This window comes from Limanda limanda, chromosome 20 (assembly GCF_963576545.1).
Source record: "Limanda limanda chromosome 20, fLimLim1.1, whole genome shotgun sequence".
Classification (NCBI taxonomy): Eukaryota; Metazoa; Chordata; class Actinopteri; order Pleuronectiformes; family Pleuronectidae; genus Limanda; species Limanda limanda.
In genome coordinates, this window is record NC_083655.1 from 18,471,979 (window position 1) to 18,489,055 (window position 17,077).

A 17,077-nucleotide genomic window follows, 5' to 3' on the forward strand; every position below is an offset into this window, starting at 1 on the left:
ATGACCTACTGGAGATGTGACATACATGGGGGATGATAGATTTAATCTGGTATGAGAAAGAATGTGATAGTAATATGCAGGCAGGTACTGACATGGAGAGGATAGGAGCCACAGCGTCCAGTGAGGCGATGAGGATGCCAATCTCACAGATCCCACCAGTCAGGAGCAGAGCCCAGGTAGGTTCTCCATTAGCTTTACCGTGACCAAACACCTAACACACATACACACACATAGCCCAGTGTGAAAACTGAAGCGGAGCGTATATAACGATGAAGGCTGCTTTGACAGAATTTGAGGTGATTGTTCAACTGACCTGTAAGAAAGGTACGATGCCATCCCGTGCGATGGCCTGCAGCAGTCGTGGGGCACCAGTCAAACTCTGTAAACCTGCTCCACAGCAGGAGAAGAACGAGCCAATCACAATAACCCAAGGTGAGGGCCATGATAACGTGCCTATCACAAGGTTTCCTTTCACAGAGTCACCAAATCTGCAATAGATAAACAAATCATAGATACATCGTGTTTTTATTCAGCTACAAATAGTGTAGATATGTTGACATAATTTCAAATATTAATTTCAGCCAAATTTCATAAGAAACCAGGGAGGTACACTATAAAGCAGTACACCAGACTTAAAATTATATCATTTCTTTAATCCTCTGTATCATAGAGCTCCACTGTTGTTCAGCAACTATTAAAAACCCAAGAACCCAGAGTGTTCCCTCCTAATCATGTCGCTATAAATACCTAATAGAGATCCAAATGTGGATTAAGTTGAAAATAGTCTCTCCAATGAATGCAATACTAATTCCACTTTGGTAACAGCTAGTCTTTTTAAAACAATGATAAATCATCAGTGATCCAATAACATATATATACACTAAGATTTGAGTCTAAAACTGAATCTGAGGGAACCTAGAGGCCAAACCTACACATTGAACTCTGTTTTATTAAAAAGTTTAAAGTTTCCTACAGTATGTGCTTGGTGTGAAACGCTTACTTGTCTCGAAGCAGAACGCCTTCAATACTGGCACCAAATAGAATCACACAGGTGACGTCTGTGGAGAACTGTTCAGGAAAGTGAACTCAAGTCCATATCTTTTACATTACGTTGAAGCTTTAAACACACACAATAACCCTTAGCCCTACTGTGCTCTAGCCCTTTGATCCAAAGACCCCTAGATAACTTGAACCTGTACTTACTATAGAATGGAAGAGAATGGAATAGAAAAACGTTATTGTCATAAGACAAAAAGAAAGCAGTACAACAGTGCAAATTGATAGAAAAACAGGTTTATAAATATACTACTATACCTTTTATTTGCTATACTAACTGCTGTACTAGTCAGTCGGGGTCATTTCACTAGATTTTCTTGTATCAAAGTCCCTTAAAAGCTTTAAGGATACAGATGAAGGAGGTGGTAGCAATAGCCAGGATGGTGCCGATGGGTATGGACTTCTGGGCATCCCTCAAGTCCCCTGAGCGGTTTGAACCGGCCATGATACCTGAAGGAGAAGGTCCCAACAAAGAATAAGGCATATACAACACAGAACTGAAACACAGCTCTGCGCTGAGCAATTCTGAGCATAACAGTAGCCAAACAAGTACAAAAAAGAACTCCCACATCATGGTGTGTGTGTGGGTGTGTTTGTCACTTTTATCAGCCTCACCAGTGACAGAGGGGAAGTAGATGCCGACCAGCAGTGTGAAGAAGGTGGTAATATCATTGATTACATATGGCATGTAGATGTCTTGGGCAGAGTCACTTGCCCCAAGAGACGACAACTCACTGTTTTCTACCATCATACCCAGAGGACCGTACACTGACCACATGTTTGCTGTAACGGAGACACAAACAGATTTGTTAGTTTCCAAACAGCATAAACCACACACTGCGGTAATTCACCCGAGTGCCAATGAAATGTGTTTTCTTTAGAGAGCCTGACATTTCAAGATGTAAATCCTTAGCTGATAAGTTAAAGGTTTTAACAAATATTTTCTCAAAAGTGGTTTCATTCATTCTGTCCAAAGCTTAATAGAGGAGAAGAGAAAAGTAGAATCGAATATATTTATAAACACAAACAATTTGGAGATTAAACCAGCACGAGTAAAGTTCATCAGATCTATAAGTTATTAATTTTGTAACTGCTCCAGACATGCACTGGAGCTGAGTGACAGAGCGAATGAATGGCTGGTGCTGAGAGAACATTAGTAATTGAAAACAGGCAAGCCGGTATAGAGAGGCACATTAAAGCTGACGTAATCTGTCCAGAGACTTTTACACCAAATGCAAAAAATCTAAATCTGATGGGGAGGAACTGCATGTTTCTGAGATTGAAGTAAGGGAGAGGAGCTAAAGAAAGTATACAATAAAAGCAAAAACAGATGCGAGAAATAAGATAGAGTAAAAAAGATTGCATATGAAATCACTTAGCCTGTGGACACTCACTCCAGTTGCTTCACTAGAAATACGACAGGAATGCATTCGTGTAGAAGGAGAAAAACTAGTTTGTCATGGCCAAGAGTTACGTAACAGGAGGAATGTGCTGGGTGCACACTATGTTTCATAAAATATTCCCATGATCGTTTCTTTAACTTCAAACTGGAAGGTTGGTATTGATCAAATATGTTGCATATGTTGCATGTCCCATGATCTTTTGTCGTAATTTCAAATCTCATTCTGGCAGGTATGTAGCAGGATGAGTTTAAGAAAAACAAGAGAGAATTCTGGATAATTTTGTAGTAAAGCTCAGTTGAACTGAACTAGAATACACCCAAATACCTGCATACTATCCACCTGTAGCTGTGGTGATATGATATTGTCTAGGGAGGTTGTTTTTTCGCAGAGGAAACATTGTGTTCCAACCTGAAATGACTCCGCTGGTCAGCCCAGGGATGCCCTGCACCATGGTCACATTGTTGTTGTCGAAGTATTCATTACAGGTGGCGTTGAGCTCAGGTCCGTCACAGAATAGATTCCACAGTTTGGTGGTGACCGTCATGTTGTCTAGAAAATCTGTCTTAAGACACTTGTCAAAGTTGAGGTTCTGCAGAGTGCGATTTCCCAACATGCAAACACTGTATAGAGGGAAAAAACAATAGTTAGAGCTGTCAAAGTGTTGCAATTGCTATTTAATCAATTTAAAACATGAATATGCAGATATACAAATATACAGATAGGTAATATAGGTAAAAATTAATCTGATGCCATTATAGAACGATATGATGCCATATAAAGCTGGAGGATATGTCAACAGAAAACTCACGGAAAGTCAGGCGGCTCAAAGATGGTCTTGATGACTCCGGCGTAGATAGAAAAGATAGAAAGAATGACACAGGCCAGGAAGACCAAGGCTAGTTTGTTCACATATTTCACTCCAACAAAGACGACCACAGACATCAGTGCGAGGCAGCACGTGCCATACACACGCATGTTATTCAGCAGGGCATTCAGCTCGTCCTCCTTTTTCTCTGCCACAAAGATGGCTGCTTTAGGCACGATGTAGGTCTGAAATGACACGGGACAGATAGAAGATGAAAATATACACCTGTCCCTTTCAGGAGAGAGACCGGTTTGTTACGATGTGAGTTTGGGTAGACAACATGAACTCGGCTAGGTTAGATGAAAAGATAGCCTCACTGAACCGTAAATCCACGTAGAGGATCACCACCATGTAGAGGGTTCACCTACCAGAAGAATCTCTATTGTACCAAGAATGTACATGGAGCCAGCAAAAGTTGTCCCCAGGTAGAAACAGAGACCTACAGCTCCTCCAAACTCTGGACCAAGAGATCTGGAGATCATATAATAGGAACCTCCCGCTGTGAAGAAAAAAAGAAGGAATATATCTAATGAGAAAAGGATCTGGATACATCATTTAATAAAAAAATCTTTTAAAAAAAAACATCACATTTCAGGGTAAATTCCAGCTGATGTTTGAGCACACACAAAGAAATACATGATCTAATTTTATCTTCATAAAAACAAAAATGCAAAGACAAATCAACAAATCTTACATTATGATTTAATCCCTGTTTATTACACACCCCTTGTTGAAGTTTGTGTATTTCTAAGCACCAAAGAATCATACCTGGCACAACGCCATTAGTAGCGATTGCACTCATGGATATGGCCGTCAGCATGGTCTGCGGAGAGAGCACAGGAGGGAACAAATGTCAAAACTCCCAAAAGAACCTTAGATACAGAGTTCCTCTGTGGTCAAAAGATATAGTCTATGAGAATCCATGCAGTTATAATATAAATAACAGAGCAGCAAGGAGAACTGCTTGCCTTCTTTCCGTCTGGATGCAAATTCTTGAACCAATCTCATTGAAAGAAGAGAAACTATTAAATCCCTTTGAACAGAACGCAGATGAAAACAACGATTGCAGTCGAACACGACCAAACATTTCTTCTTCCACAAAAGAGGCAAATACTTTCAAGTTTGAGTGGTTCTTTCTTCAGAATAGACACAATTTATTGCACAATCTATTCTTGTCCTGGTACTTATGATACACAATTTTGACTTTATATTAAATAAATGTACAACTTTTGTATTGTAATATTACAATTTTTACTTTTTACCACTTTTTAATAGTTATATTATTACTTTTTTCTATTAAATTAATGACGTGTTTTTCCTAATATAATGACTATTATGAAATCGAATATATTTTCCCCTATAATGTGGCCTTAACACCCTGTTGTAATCTTAGAACTAAACTAATAACCTACTTGCCCACCCAACAATACTTGATTTGTTTGCATGAATTTTCCAGGTTTTTGTTATAGATGTCAATCTAGCATTTGACCTATGGCATTCTTCTTATGGGCTTATGCTCTTAAAATGCTTGATTGTTAATGGATCCCAGCTTTTCCATGAAATCAGTCATTGTGGCTGAGGACTTTTACATCCTGTTACCTAACAGTGCCTCCAGATGAAAGAGAGAACGGAGCAGTGAGAAGGGCAAGGAGTCACAAGATAAGGAATACAAAGAAATGAAAAAAAGAGAAAGACACAAGAAATGAAACTGAACGGGTAAAAGAAAAAAGCATGACAGTGAAAGAACAGACAACAAAGGAAAGAGGAGGCAGAAGAAGAAGAAGAAGAAGGGAGCAAGGACAAGGACACAACGGAAATAAATCTTTCGCTCTTTGCTGGGCGCCCGGTTTAAAGTGGCAGAGAAGCTGGAGTAAAGCCAATTAACCAACAGTTTTACCTCCTGCTTCCACCGAATTCCTAAGCAGCTACCGTGAATGAAGCTGGGACCTGAACACACATTCATTAGAGCAGTGCAGGTAGGTTGACACAGATGAAACTTCCATCAAGACTCTATGTTTTAGAGTCACCTGTCATGATTTGGAAATTCTTTAGGAGTGGTAATTTGTATTTTTTGACAGTTAGTCATCACCTAAATCTAACTTGTCTCCATTATTGTTCAAATGGGGTTGAAATCTTGAACAAAGAATCGTAGAGCGGTTAAATTAAACATGTTCTAAATGTTTTCTAAATGTTCTAAAACTGCAGTTAGTAAAATCCCTCATTTTGTCTCATATCACATTCAAAATAACATTATAGTGATGTAATTTTTAAAAATTGATAACTGCAATAATTTAAAATATAATTGTGAGGTCAATATTACACTTTTATACAAAGCACTTGCAAATGGCAGAACTAATCAATCAAATATAGATTTTCTTATTTAATATGAAGGGGTATCAGAACAAAGACAAATGACTCCTGCCCCTATTCATTGAAACAAAACTTTTTCAGTAGAAAATCGTAATAGATTGGTGCCAGTTCATTCTTTAGTATTATGAATCGACAAATATTGAGTTGTCATTTCACAAAGTATAAAAAGAGAAGTTCCACTGAATCATACAGGAGCTGAAATTCAACAATGGCCTTGGCTCAGGATGTCGGTGAGAGTTTGAAACATCTGAGTATGTGAGGTTTCAGAGGACCAAACAGGAATCCGACTGACGGAGAGCAGTGTCTGGTGGTCTGTCTGCAGTAAGTTGTTGTATTACTTTAACCGCTACAGTCTGCAGTGATTGACTGTTGTGATATTCGTAGTGCAAAGCAATGACCTTAAAGAAAAAACTGCTACCGTCAACGCTAACAACTGTCATTGAATGTATGTTTTCAAAAGTGTATCTCTGTTTTCTTTAATGTGTCTGTCCACATCAAAAATGAATATATCAAGTGAAAAGTGTCCATCTTAAAATGAAGAGTTTGATATTTGAAAAATCTACCAAAAAGTATAGCTTGAGATTTCCTTTTTCTTGGTAACTTCATTTTACCATTTAACTGTCAAACAATGGCATTTTAAACAAGCTCGACACATCTAAACGGTTAAAAAATCTCCTTTACTCTTTCTTTCCTCAGGGTTAAATCCTACCCCTCCCCTTCACCACTTATTTCTCAGACTACTGTCTCTAGTCTCGCCTCTCCCGTCTGAGTAGCTCACGCACTTACTGAGGTCTCATTGATTGGCTGAGAAGAATCATGTCAGAGGATTTACGACACATGCAACTGGTCAGTGATTTTCCCCCGGCCACTGAAGCCACTAGGGTGGTAAAGTTTAAACAAGCTGCACTGATTAAAATAGAAAAAAACTCATCAAGAACAAGATAATGGTTTTATAGGATGGGATCTGGGTCAGAGCCGTAGTTGATATAGGAAAAAGTGAACAGAAGAATTCAGCCAGAAAGTGTTTGCTGCAGCTTTCTTTGTTTAAACTATGAATGAGAAGTGAATTAGAAGAGAATAGAAAGTTGGGACAACACAGTAAACTGTTTTGAAATGAACAGAATAAACAACAACTGTATTAAAATGAAGATGAATTAATTCCCTAAGTTTTACAGGTAAGTTTACATTTCTGCTGTTGGGTCTTGAGCACACCAACTATGACCCATAAGCAGATGGCTGAAGTCAGAAATGATCTAAGCAGTAAAAATGAGCATTAATCTGTATGATAAACCCTGGCTCTCTTATTACGTAACAGCAGTGATATAGTGGAGGTTAAACCTGCTAATGCACTGAAATGGAGTTTCCATCTTTAGATAAACGGCTGACATAGCTATGAAATCCGATATGAATTCCTTACAGAAACAATGTACAAGGTTACATTTTCCTTCTGATCATATATACAAAACATCAAAATCTACAGTTCTAATAAATACAAATTTGAATACTTGTGTGAGAGTCATGGCCTAAATTGCATCCTTCAATTATTTCTTGACTTTGCACAGCCTTTCCCTTGGTCATCTATTATAAATTTGACTCCCTTAAAGCAACATTGCATAATAAGGTAAAAAGCATTCATCTGAGATAGTTCGTACTTTCCCTGATTAAGCTGAGATAATCCATTGTCTGCCCTGTCCTCTCCCCTTGTGGGTGTGCTTGTCGCTATGTTTCTGACACTTTGCAGATGGAGGGATTACACGTCAAGCTGCCGGGTGCCATTAGAAGCTAGGAGTGTATGGGAAATAGAGAGTCACAGCGGGCTAAATATAGGACGGATCAGCGCCTGGCCCCTGAGTCAACTTGACGGTCACTCACTACTCCTTTCAATCCAACCTTTTCAATCCGTCTACCATTAAAAGTTCAAGTCTCTTCTGACCCCAGCGTCATTAAAAACACTCAGGCACAGAGATATATACCCTCTCATATGCTAATGTATCCATAATGCCCTAAAGAGCAGGGTATGTACATGAAGTTCCTTCTTATATAACCTTGCACGTCATTGCTCTAATGACTTAAACTCTAAATCCCTTAATAAAGGGCAAATAATATCCACGTCAGGATTCAGACTAGCTCCTTTCACTTTGACCTTTTCTTTAAATTAACAAAACTAACTCAGGAAACGCAAAGGACATGCAAACACGTTTCATTAATTTAATTTCCACTGTATAGCTAGCTATCCTGAATAAAATACAGTAAAAGTAAAGAGGCGACCACGTAGGTTACAATGAATGAGTACTCACGCAAGAGCAGCACAAGACGACGATAGCCAGGGACTCCAAGATGCCGGCGGTGCCGACAATCCAGGTAAGGCGCAGAAACAGGATGACCCCCAGAATGTTCTGGAGGCACGGGAGGTAGACACCCATGAATGTCCCCATCTGTGGGCTCTGCAGAAGTGGGACAGAGAAATAAAAGTGTTGAAGTTATTTAGGATTCAATTTAGAGGATCAGTAACTATAAATATTTGTAAAACGATTAAAACTGATCTACATGAAAACGCATCATTGTAATATTTAGGTTAGACAGTGGTTAGGTTCCTGATTATTTGAATACTGACTTAAAAGCTGTGGTTTTAAAAACTCGTCGATAGGGCGCCATCATAAATGCACAAGAAGTTCTCCGTTACCAAAGCAAAAGCTGCTACTAACAATTTGAAGATCATGCTTCAAAACTTAAAACAGTTGTAAGACTTACATCTCAGTGACCCAGGCATCATATTTTATTAAACCAGTCTATACCATCCAGCAACCAGTGACAAAAATAGTTGAAAATCCTTCATCCCAATTCCATTCCATACAAGACTCTGTAGTTTCACAACCGCTTTTAAAGAGGAGCAAGCAACAGGAATATAATAAGCTTTTCTGACAGAAATAAAAAAAAGACGTCAAATCACCTCAAGGTTGACAAGCAGCTACCTTTTATCCATTATCTCCAAATGCACAACACTAGTCCCACTGGTCCAGACAAAGAGGGGCGACACTGGTGTCAGCTCCATCCACTTATTTCTTTAACATGATGTTCCTGCTAGTCAGTGGGAGGCACCCCAGAGTCTTATTTCCATTCAGTGGACAGGATGGCGCAACTGGCATGGGACTGAAGCTGTGGTTCCAGAAGCATCTATGCCGCACTGCAGCACTGTGGCGACTTTTAATTTTCCTTTTCTAAGAAATCCAAAACATGAATACCCAGAGAACCTCGGGGAGAAACAGCTCAAATGGTCTGTGGCACAAGGACAACACAAAAACTTGAAGATGTCCGTCTGCCAGTGTTACATTTCTCACTTCATCTCACGTCATCCAACCCAAGGAACAAGGTCAATGGGTCATCCAGTGAATAGAGTATACGTCAGAGTGCTCTTAATTAAGGGTTTACTTTCAAATAAGACTGTTCGAAGGAAGCTTGTTGTTTTAGAGGCACAGATTATATTTATGATAATAGCATTATGAATAAATCTTCAGCAATTCAGTTTCTACTTTCAATTAATAAAGCAATACAGGCTCACTAACCAATAACTCTTGCAAGATTTAATTAGCAAAACTGAAACTTTTTGTTTTACTGTAAACTGGGTAAAGCAATGACATACCAAAGGGTGAATAAACAATAATAACATGTAGAATATAATGTTAACATTGCTGTGTCTACAATACTTTGACATACATTTTTTGGTAGAAGAAAATAGGATTTTAAAGGTTGCATTCACCTATAGCCATTTCAAAATAAAACAAACAGCAGGGTTTCATTGCTAAAAGACCTTGTAAAGTAGTGATGTAGTGTAAAATAGCAACTGTTGAAGCAGCAAGAGCAACAGCACCTCAAGCTGTAATACACATACAATAGAATACTCTCTGCTGTACCTTAACAGTTTTCTTCTTGGACCCCTCATCTTCATCAGCTTCCTCGTGCTCCTGGGCCCCCTGGGTGAGATTGGTGTAGTTTGCCAGTTTGTTGAGGAGAGATGACACCATGGGGTTGCTCTCCATTTCCTCCTGCAATACAGAAAGTATTTTTAACAAGCTGAACAATGGCAGCATCTGATACTTCATTTTTTCCAATATATAATTTGGCTTGAACTCTACAGAAAGACAAGTGGCTATGTCAAAAAAATGTAGCCATTCACCTTTAATTTGGCCTTTAGGGTAGTTAGTGACCATATGCTTAGAGGGCAAACTCTTCCAGCATTAAAATTAAGAGTGCAGTATTTTGTTTTCTGACTTTTCAAAGCATCTCAGAAAAGCATGAGCATGCCTGGATCAGCTTCCAGCTCCTGGGGCGATGAAAACGGAAGCTGCAGTGTCTAATTGATTCTATTCGGGGGTCAGTAACCGCAGAGTAGCAAGGTCAGACGAATGCGAGAGCCAAGTACCTGGCAAAGGTTCAGCTGAGTAGGCTCAACGGTGCGTCAATCTGATTTGCTTATGAACTCAGTGCATTACTGTGAGTTCAGAGTAGATTGATAGCTTCACCTCCTTGTAAACAATTTATTTAGTTCACCACTACTGACCGTGATGCTGTAGCATACTGTGCATTAAAAAATGATATAGCTTTGTAGGCTTTAGACTAGGTTTAATACTGTAGCACTAGCTGTGGAAATTAGTGAACCTAAAGAGTATATGTGTTTCCAGCTTCTTTCCCTCAGTCTGGGGGGCCTCTCATTCAAAGTTTATAACATCCTGTCAAAGCAAAGCTACGTTCCCAAGTTCAGTAACACATTCTCCCATCATGTGCATATGGCCCACGTCAAGTTGAAGATGATGAAAACTGTTACCTCAAAGAGAGCCATGTTGGTGCCATCGTAGCTGTTGCCTTTGTCGTTCTCTGTGTTGTTAATAAAGGGGCTGTTTTCCTTTGGAACGCCATCACCTGTGGAAACACAACACAGTTGAATTTTAGGAATAAATACTGTTTTGGGTTCAGCCAGTTCAGCTCTGTAACCAAGGCAAAATATGGTTGGTTGTGGGCAAATAAACACACTCCATCGTTGTCACTATCAACTATATTTCTAACCAGGTCCTTATTTATAGAATAATACAATTTTGATTAAGGTTTGCAGGAAGTTCAAGGTTTGTATTATGTCACAACAACGGTTTTCCACTTGAGCCAAGCATTTTGATGTTAAATATCACAATTCTTATTTTTTAATCTTCCTTTAATGAATCTTATTGTAATGCTCATTTTAGCTGCACAGGTCACATTATGACTAAAAAAGGTAAATGTGTAAACTGTCCAGGGGATATCAATACATAGCTGTCCAATTTAAATCCATATTAACTAGGGCTGTCAGTTTAACGCGTTATTAACGGCGTTAACGCAAACCCATTTTAACGCCGTCAATTTTTTTAACTCGAGTTAAAGCAGAGCTGCAGCTGCAGCTTCAGTATCTGTGTTCGCCTCCAGTCTGACCTGCTCTCGCTTTTTGTTTTAATATTTCGCCACCTAAAATATATATTTTAAAGCTATTGTAGCGTCCCACAGGACACGGAACTTCTTCGTGGTTTAGTAACTGGTATTTTCCTCTACACGAACATGTGCACCTCTCGCTGTTACTCCGTCTCTCGCAGACATCAACACTTCACTTCCTCATTGATCCCCGATCCCCCCATCCTATTGGTTAAAACAGTCACATGTCCCACCCAGACCCCTTCATGACCGTCAGACATCAGAGCGCTCCTTCAACAGTGTTTTACTGAGCATACGTCAAAACCAAACATAAACATAAACCCAGTCCGTTACACTATTAGGCTGCAGCTATATGTTTTTATTTATTTAAAAATAGGGTACTTCTTATTTCATACATTTTCCACAAATAAGGGGAGGACTCAAATAGCCCTACAAAGTTGTGTGTTTCATTTATTTCAAAGTAGGCCGACACCTGCCTGTGTATTTTGTTTGTTTGTTATTTGTTGCTTGTCTGTTTGAGTAGCTAGCTTAAAGCAAAGAAGTAGTAGGCTTACCTTTTATTGGTAACCTAACTGTTATGGTTCATTGTTTCTGAAATAAGAGGACTGACTGCTATGTTCACAGCAAACTTGAAAAAAAGAAAATATTAAGCCATGGTTTAACTGCACTATAGGGAGAGTCCTTGTTTACCTGAAATGTGCACTTTATAATTTTATTTTGTACCGCCCTGTTTGGCAATGTTGTTTTTCAATAATATAAAACATTTGCATAAAGCAAGCCAATCCACTTTTCCATGTTGATAAGAGCATTAAAACGAAAGTAAAATTATGGAAAAATAATAAATGAAGGAACATTCAGAATAGATACAAATTTGCGATTAATTGCGATTAATCGCGAGTTGACTATGACAAAATGCGATTAATCACGATTAAATATTTTAATCGTTTGACAGCTCTAATATTAACAAACCACATGTATGTGACTGCTCATAAATTGCTTTGTTTGCTTTTAACAACGTACTTAAATGGATTTGTGCAGTCACACTTTTTGTTTGTGATTACTCTTAACAATGCTCACTCAACTCACCTCAAAAAAATACTTGAGTATAAATCAAGCTTGAGTGTCCTACAGAGTATATCATATCTCTGCTGAAAAAAAATTCTGAAAACTGTTGGGACTTGAAAGTTTGGACTAAAAAATGCAATTCCTGGTAAGAATTATCATTATAGGTGAACAGCTATTTTAATTCTTGAAAACTGACAAAATACAACCTCTGACTGAGTTTAGAAAATACACACAAACTTAAAAAAACAAAGATTGTATCTAAATAAAATATCAAGCATAACAAACTTGATATATATATATTACAACACGATTAATTTTTCACCTGCAGCACCATGGAAGATAAAATAAGAAGACACGCCCGTGTTCTAGCCTCCGTCGAGATTAATAATGTATACAACGCACATTCAAGCAGAAACATGAGAACAACCAACTCTATAATTAAACTTGAACAATATCCAGCAAATGTAGCAGCAGATTATTTAACACAATGGGACACTGACAAGTTAATGTGCCATACCAACAATGTCAAATCTATAAGAACGGCACAGCAAAATAAGTATTGTCTGTTGGCAGAACATCAAGCAATGCGATGGATGTAGATTACCGATCTCAAAGACAATGTCACACACTGTGTTGACTGAAAAAATAAAAAGGGGAAGGAAAGGAAACTCAACAACTAAGGGTGGATCCAGGGTGGGGTCAGGGCATTGAAATCTGATTGGCCCTTGCAGTGACCCTGACCTGGCAGTCGTCTTACTAACATTACCAACAATACAGTACACAATGTGCTTGAACAAGTAAGAATTGTCTGTACTATAGTAAACTATGTGTGGCTTTGCTCAAAGCTATAGAGCTAACTGTAAGGAATAGTGTCACAGAATGAAAGTGCATCTTACTGAATAAATTTATGCAGCGCATTTTGGACTTATAACTGGCCCCTCTGTGAAAATTGTGGCCTCTTTATGGCCCCTTACTTAATAACAATAACAGAGGGTCTGAAAAATTGCACATGATTTGTAATACTAGTTAACTATTTAGCATGCAAACAATACAAATTTTTGTAGTGCAACTTCATCCCTCCAGCTTATGCAACTAAAAATGTGCACATTCAAAATGCATTTCATTTTTGGCAGAACAAAAACTTATGAGTAAATTCTTCACTGTCCTCTAACCCATTTTTTCCTCATCTTGAAAAGGCATGCATGATTTTAACTGGAGGCTTCTGCCACATGAGATAAAGAACAACCGATGCTGCATCTCTCAGGCCCTTACATCTCAATCAAATAAGTTCTCTGCAGCTCCACATCGTCAATCACAACAGATCGCAGACACAATAACAATATAACACACAGCAACAAAGCTATCTACAGAGAGGACATTCTAACGCCAAACTGTGAACTAGGTTGTGTCATTGCATGTTGGGACGGCAACCTACACACAACAAAGCAATGAGTGAGTGTTTTGAATGAACCGACGAGTCAGAGTGCAGAGGCTATGCTACCCAACATTCTGCAGTCATGTCCAAGTGTCAGTAAGGTATATCGTTTCAGTGATGCTAAAAAACGACAAGTGATTCCTCAAGGGATGGATTCAGTCATCTGACAGACTGGCAGTGGACGTTCTTGTTATTAGACTAGTCTGGACAAACTCAAGTCTGGTGTGGACTTAGAATCTGCCCCTCAATGGGTCGTTTCAGACTGTGCAGCAAAGCTTTGACTTTCCCTCCAGCTCCATCGCACCCGTGTTTGTCCGGTCCAGTATCAAAACCATCCACTGCCAGTATGCCACTACAGAAATGTACCAATGTGAAGCTGAATACCTCATGGTACTCTGGGGTGGCTGGGGTGTTTTGACTATGCCCAGCACTTAAGACTTCAGATTGAACATTGTGAATCCTCCATGTACCATTTCCATCATACACATCCTCACACCACCCTGATACACTTGTCAAGGACATAGTCGTAGCTGAACCTGTGACTGGACTAACATACAAAATGTCAAACAAAGACACAGATGCTGTGTCGGCGGACGACCTCAACATTCCAACGTATAGTGCAACAGTAGTTTACATGTGCTTGTCAATACACTGATCACTAACTGCTGGTTAACAACATTCTATGGAGTAAGATAGTTATGTGATGCCACTTCATAATCTAAGCAATGACTCAAAGACCAAACTCTCTGGAGGTCTTGATGTCATTATAAGCTAACTTAACTAGCTAACTATAAACTAACTGGTGACAATGTGGCCCTTGATTCCCTGGCAGAGCAAAACGAGTTCACTGTGAATGAGTTAAATACTTAGAAAACTGTGTTAACTGGTAAATGCTCGACAGAAAGAAGAAAAAAACTAAATATTGGTACATACTTTATCTATAGGCTTCTACAATGATGCAAATATAACTTAACCAATTAAATCTGAACAAAGTAATAACATTATTAAAATCAAATTCAATTATTGGTCAGCTGAACCTGGTTAAACTATAACCACGTATAAAGGATGCTGTCGGAATTAAGACAAATGCCTCTTTGAGCAGGAGCAGCACAAATTCTCACTCGACCAGGAGCTATTTGAAGGAGAGGGCAGGGTTTCAGGGCAAAGCATTAAAAAGTGTGGATGTGAGATAAGAAATTATGCATAAAAGAACAAGCTCCCAAGACAAAAAAAATATGTTTACAACTTCCAGACTTCACAGTTAATAATAAAACTCTGAGCCTTTGCAAATAAATAAAAACTGATAAAAATGTCCGGACTTTCCATTAACAGGTACAGTATCCAACCAGGGATTATCCATGTGAGTGTCACCTACTGGAAATACTGTTCGGTTTGGGCAAAGACTATCAGCTGGGTAGAGTTTTCAGGAGGCAGAATAGAAATATCAACATACCCACTTGTTTGCTGAGAATTCTCCAGATATAAACTGCTCTATTCTCATGTAGCTTGAATCTGACTTAACATCATGTTTAAATAACCGCCCCCTCACACAAAAATATATTTTACAATGAGTAATTTTAGCAGTCTTGTTTTAAGCTACTTGTTCCCATCTATTTTACAATGCAGTGCCTCAAGACATCAAAAGAATGGCACTCAGAATAGAGCATTCCTACGTCAGATAAAAACATAACCTCCTTGACGGAGCTAAATATGCACAACCACATACCAATATTTCTTTGTACATTCTCCGCCCTCCTACATTATTGTGTCAATTACAACCATGGCTCTCTGCCTGGACTTAATACATCCATCAGTGGAGCTGCTGACTGTGAACTCTGACTGCAGAGGGGATTTCATGGGTAACTTTTGCTGCTTGATCCAGCTGCAGGGGGAATAAGAGGCTTGCAGAAAGGCTTAGCCCACTGGTAATCACAGGGAAAGTCATTACGTCCTTGTACTATGCGGCTCGGAGCGGACACAGTGTGAGTGGGATAGCAGAACATACTGTATCAGGTCAGGGCACAGTGTTTCAATAAGCTGCGATAACAGGGAATGAATTGAAAATAATGACCCGTCTGCACGCTGGTACTGTGAGGATGCAACCGAGTGAGTCAACCTGCCAGTCACTGCTGAGCTCTGGAGATGCTACACACTGCAGATAATCATTGTCTTAAACGACACTAGCTAAATCCTCTTTGAGGTCCGTGTGCAGGCTAAAACTGTCGATGCTGTTTCCAAATCCGGTATATTTCCGCTTTTAGAGTGTGCCCATGTATAAGGTGCTTTAGATGTCAAACAGGAAGTGATCAACGATGTTTAAAATAAAACTACAGTACATTAAAGTAGCTACAGCACATCCAACAATACGGTTAAAAAAATGTTTAGAGACTGATCAAATATATTTTTGTGCAAATACTGTAACACTAAGATGCAGAGATGTTAACTATACGAGAAAAAAAAATTGCGAGAGGAATTAAAGACCGATAGGATTTGAATCACTACAGTAACTCTAACTTCTTTCAGACATGCACTTAAATCCAGAAAATCTCCTGAAATTATCCGGAGAGGCTGTATGTGAGAACAAAAATGTCCGGGTCAGTTGCTGTAGAAAAGACATTCTCCAGAGTTTCTCCCGCCAACCCCCAAGTCAAATCTCTGGATAATAACTGTCCCCATGTGAGAATACAGCAGGAGATTGCGTGTTGCTGATGTTTCTAACATGTGATGGATGCAAAACTTATAATAAAACCAAAAAACTAAAAAAATTAAAATATCTCAGGATGAAAAAGAGGAGAAAACAAAGATGTCAATGTGGAAAAACAACGAGATTCAAGGGCTTTTGGTGATAAGAGCCAACGCCAGTATGTCTATGTGCTATAAACAAAAAAACATGTTATCTCCGCAGCTGAATTTATGTGTTCTGTCCTGTCTCCTTCATACTCTACCCAGACGCCACTCTTCACCTCAATGCTCTGCAGATATTTGTGTTGTTGTGAGTAAGTCTGACTAGAATCTCCTGCTGCATTCCTCATATGATGATTATGCTTATGTGATATGTGAAGGCAAACCCAGAAGAATGTCCGAACCCAATTGTGCAGACATTCTCCGAATCTCATGTCTTAAAACGGCTGCAGTCACCGGTCAATGAATGGTCACTAGTCAGTTGGTCAACAGGACAAAATATTTGGTAACCAGATGGTTATGGGAGGATGAGCAAATTGCAGTTCAAATCCGTTCATCATTGGCCTCATTTTACCAATGTTATTTAGGGCTAAGAATTACACGATGTTAACACTCAAAGTGAGCTGTTACATCTAAAAAAAGGCTGATGTGTGGAAACAAATTTTATCCCACCTCCATGTTATCAAATGCTCCACTGCCCTCAAGCTACATTTGCACATCACCGTTCCAAACTAGGCAAAGGTGCCA

At 39.0% G+C, this 17,077-nt stretch overlaps 1 protein-coding gene across 1 annotated transcript in view; it reads right to left on the reverse strand.

The window, feature by feature from the left end:
• Window positions 1–17,077, reverse strand: part of slc12a7b (solute carrier family 12 member 7b) — a 48,150-nt gene that overhangs the window by 16,109 nt on the left and 14,964 nt on the right. The window contains exons 2-13 of the mRNA XM_061093909.1: window positions 10,517–10,611; window positions 9,606–9,737; window positions 7,992–8,138; window positions 4,093–4,147; window positions 3,693–3,823; window positions 3,268–3,509; window positions 2,868–3,079; window positions 1,672–1,839; window positions 1,408–1,506; window positions 1,001–1,058; window positions 314–488; window positions 93–211 (exon numbers count right to left, since the gene is read on the reverse strand). Coding sequence (XP_060949892.1) covers window positions 93–211; window positions 314–488; window positions 1,001–1,058; window positions 1,408–1,506; window positions 1,672–1,839; window positions 2,868–3,079; window positions 3,268–3,509; window positions 3,693–3,823; window positions 4,093–4,147; window positions 7,992–8,138; window positions 9,606–9,737; window positions 10,517–10,611 — 1,633 coding nt within the window. The remainder of the gene's footprint in view (window positions 1–92; window positions 212–313; window positions 489–1,000; window positions 1,059–1,407; window positions 1,507–1,671; window positions 1,840–2,867; window positions 3,080–3,267; window positions 3,510–3,692; window positions 3,824–4,092; window positions 4,148–7,991; window positions 8,139–9,605; window positions 9,738–10,516; window positions 10,612–17,077) is intronic.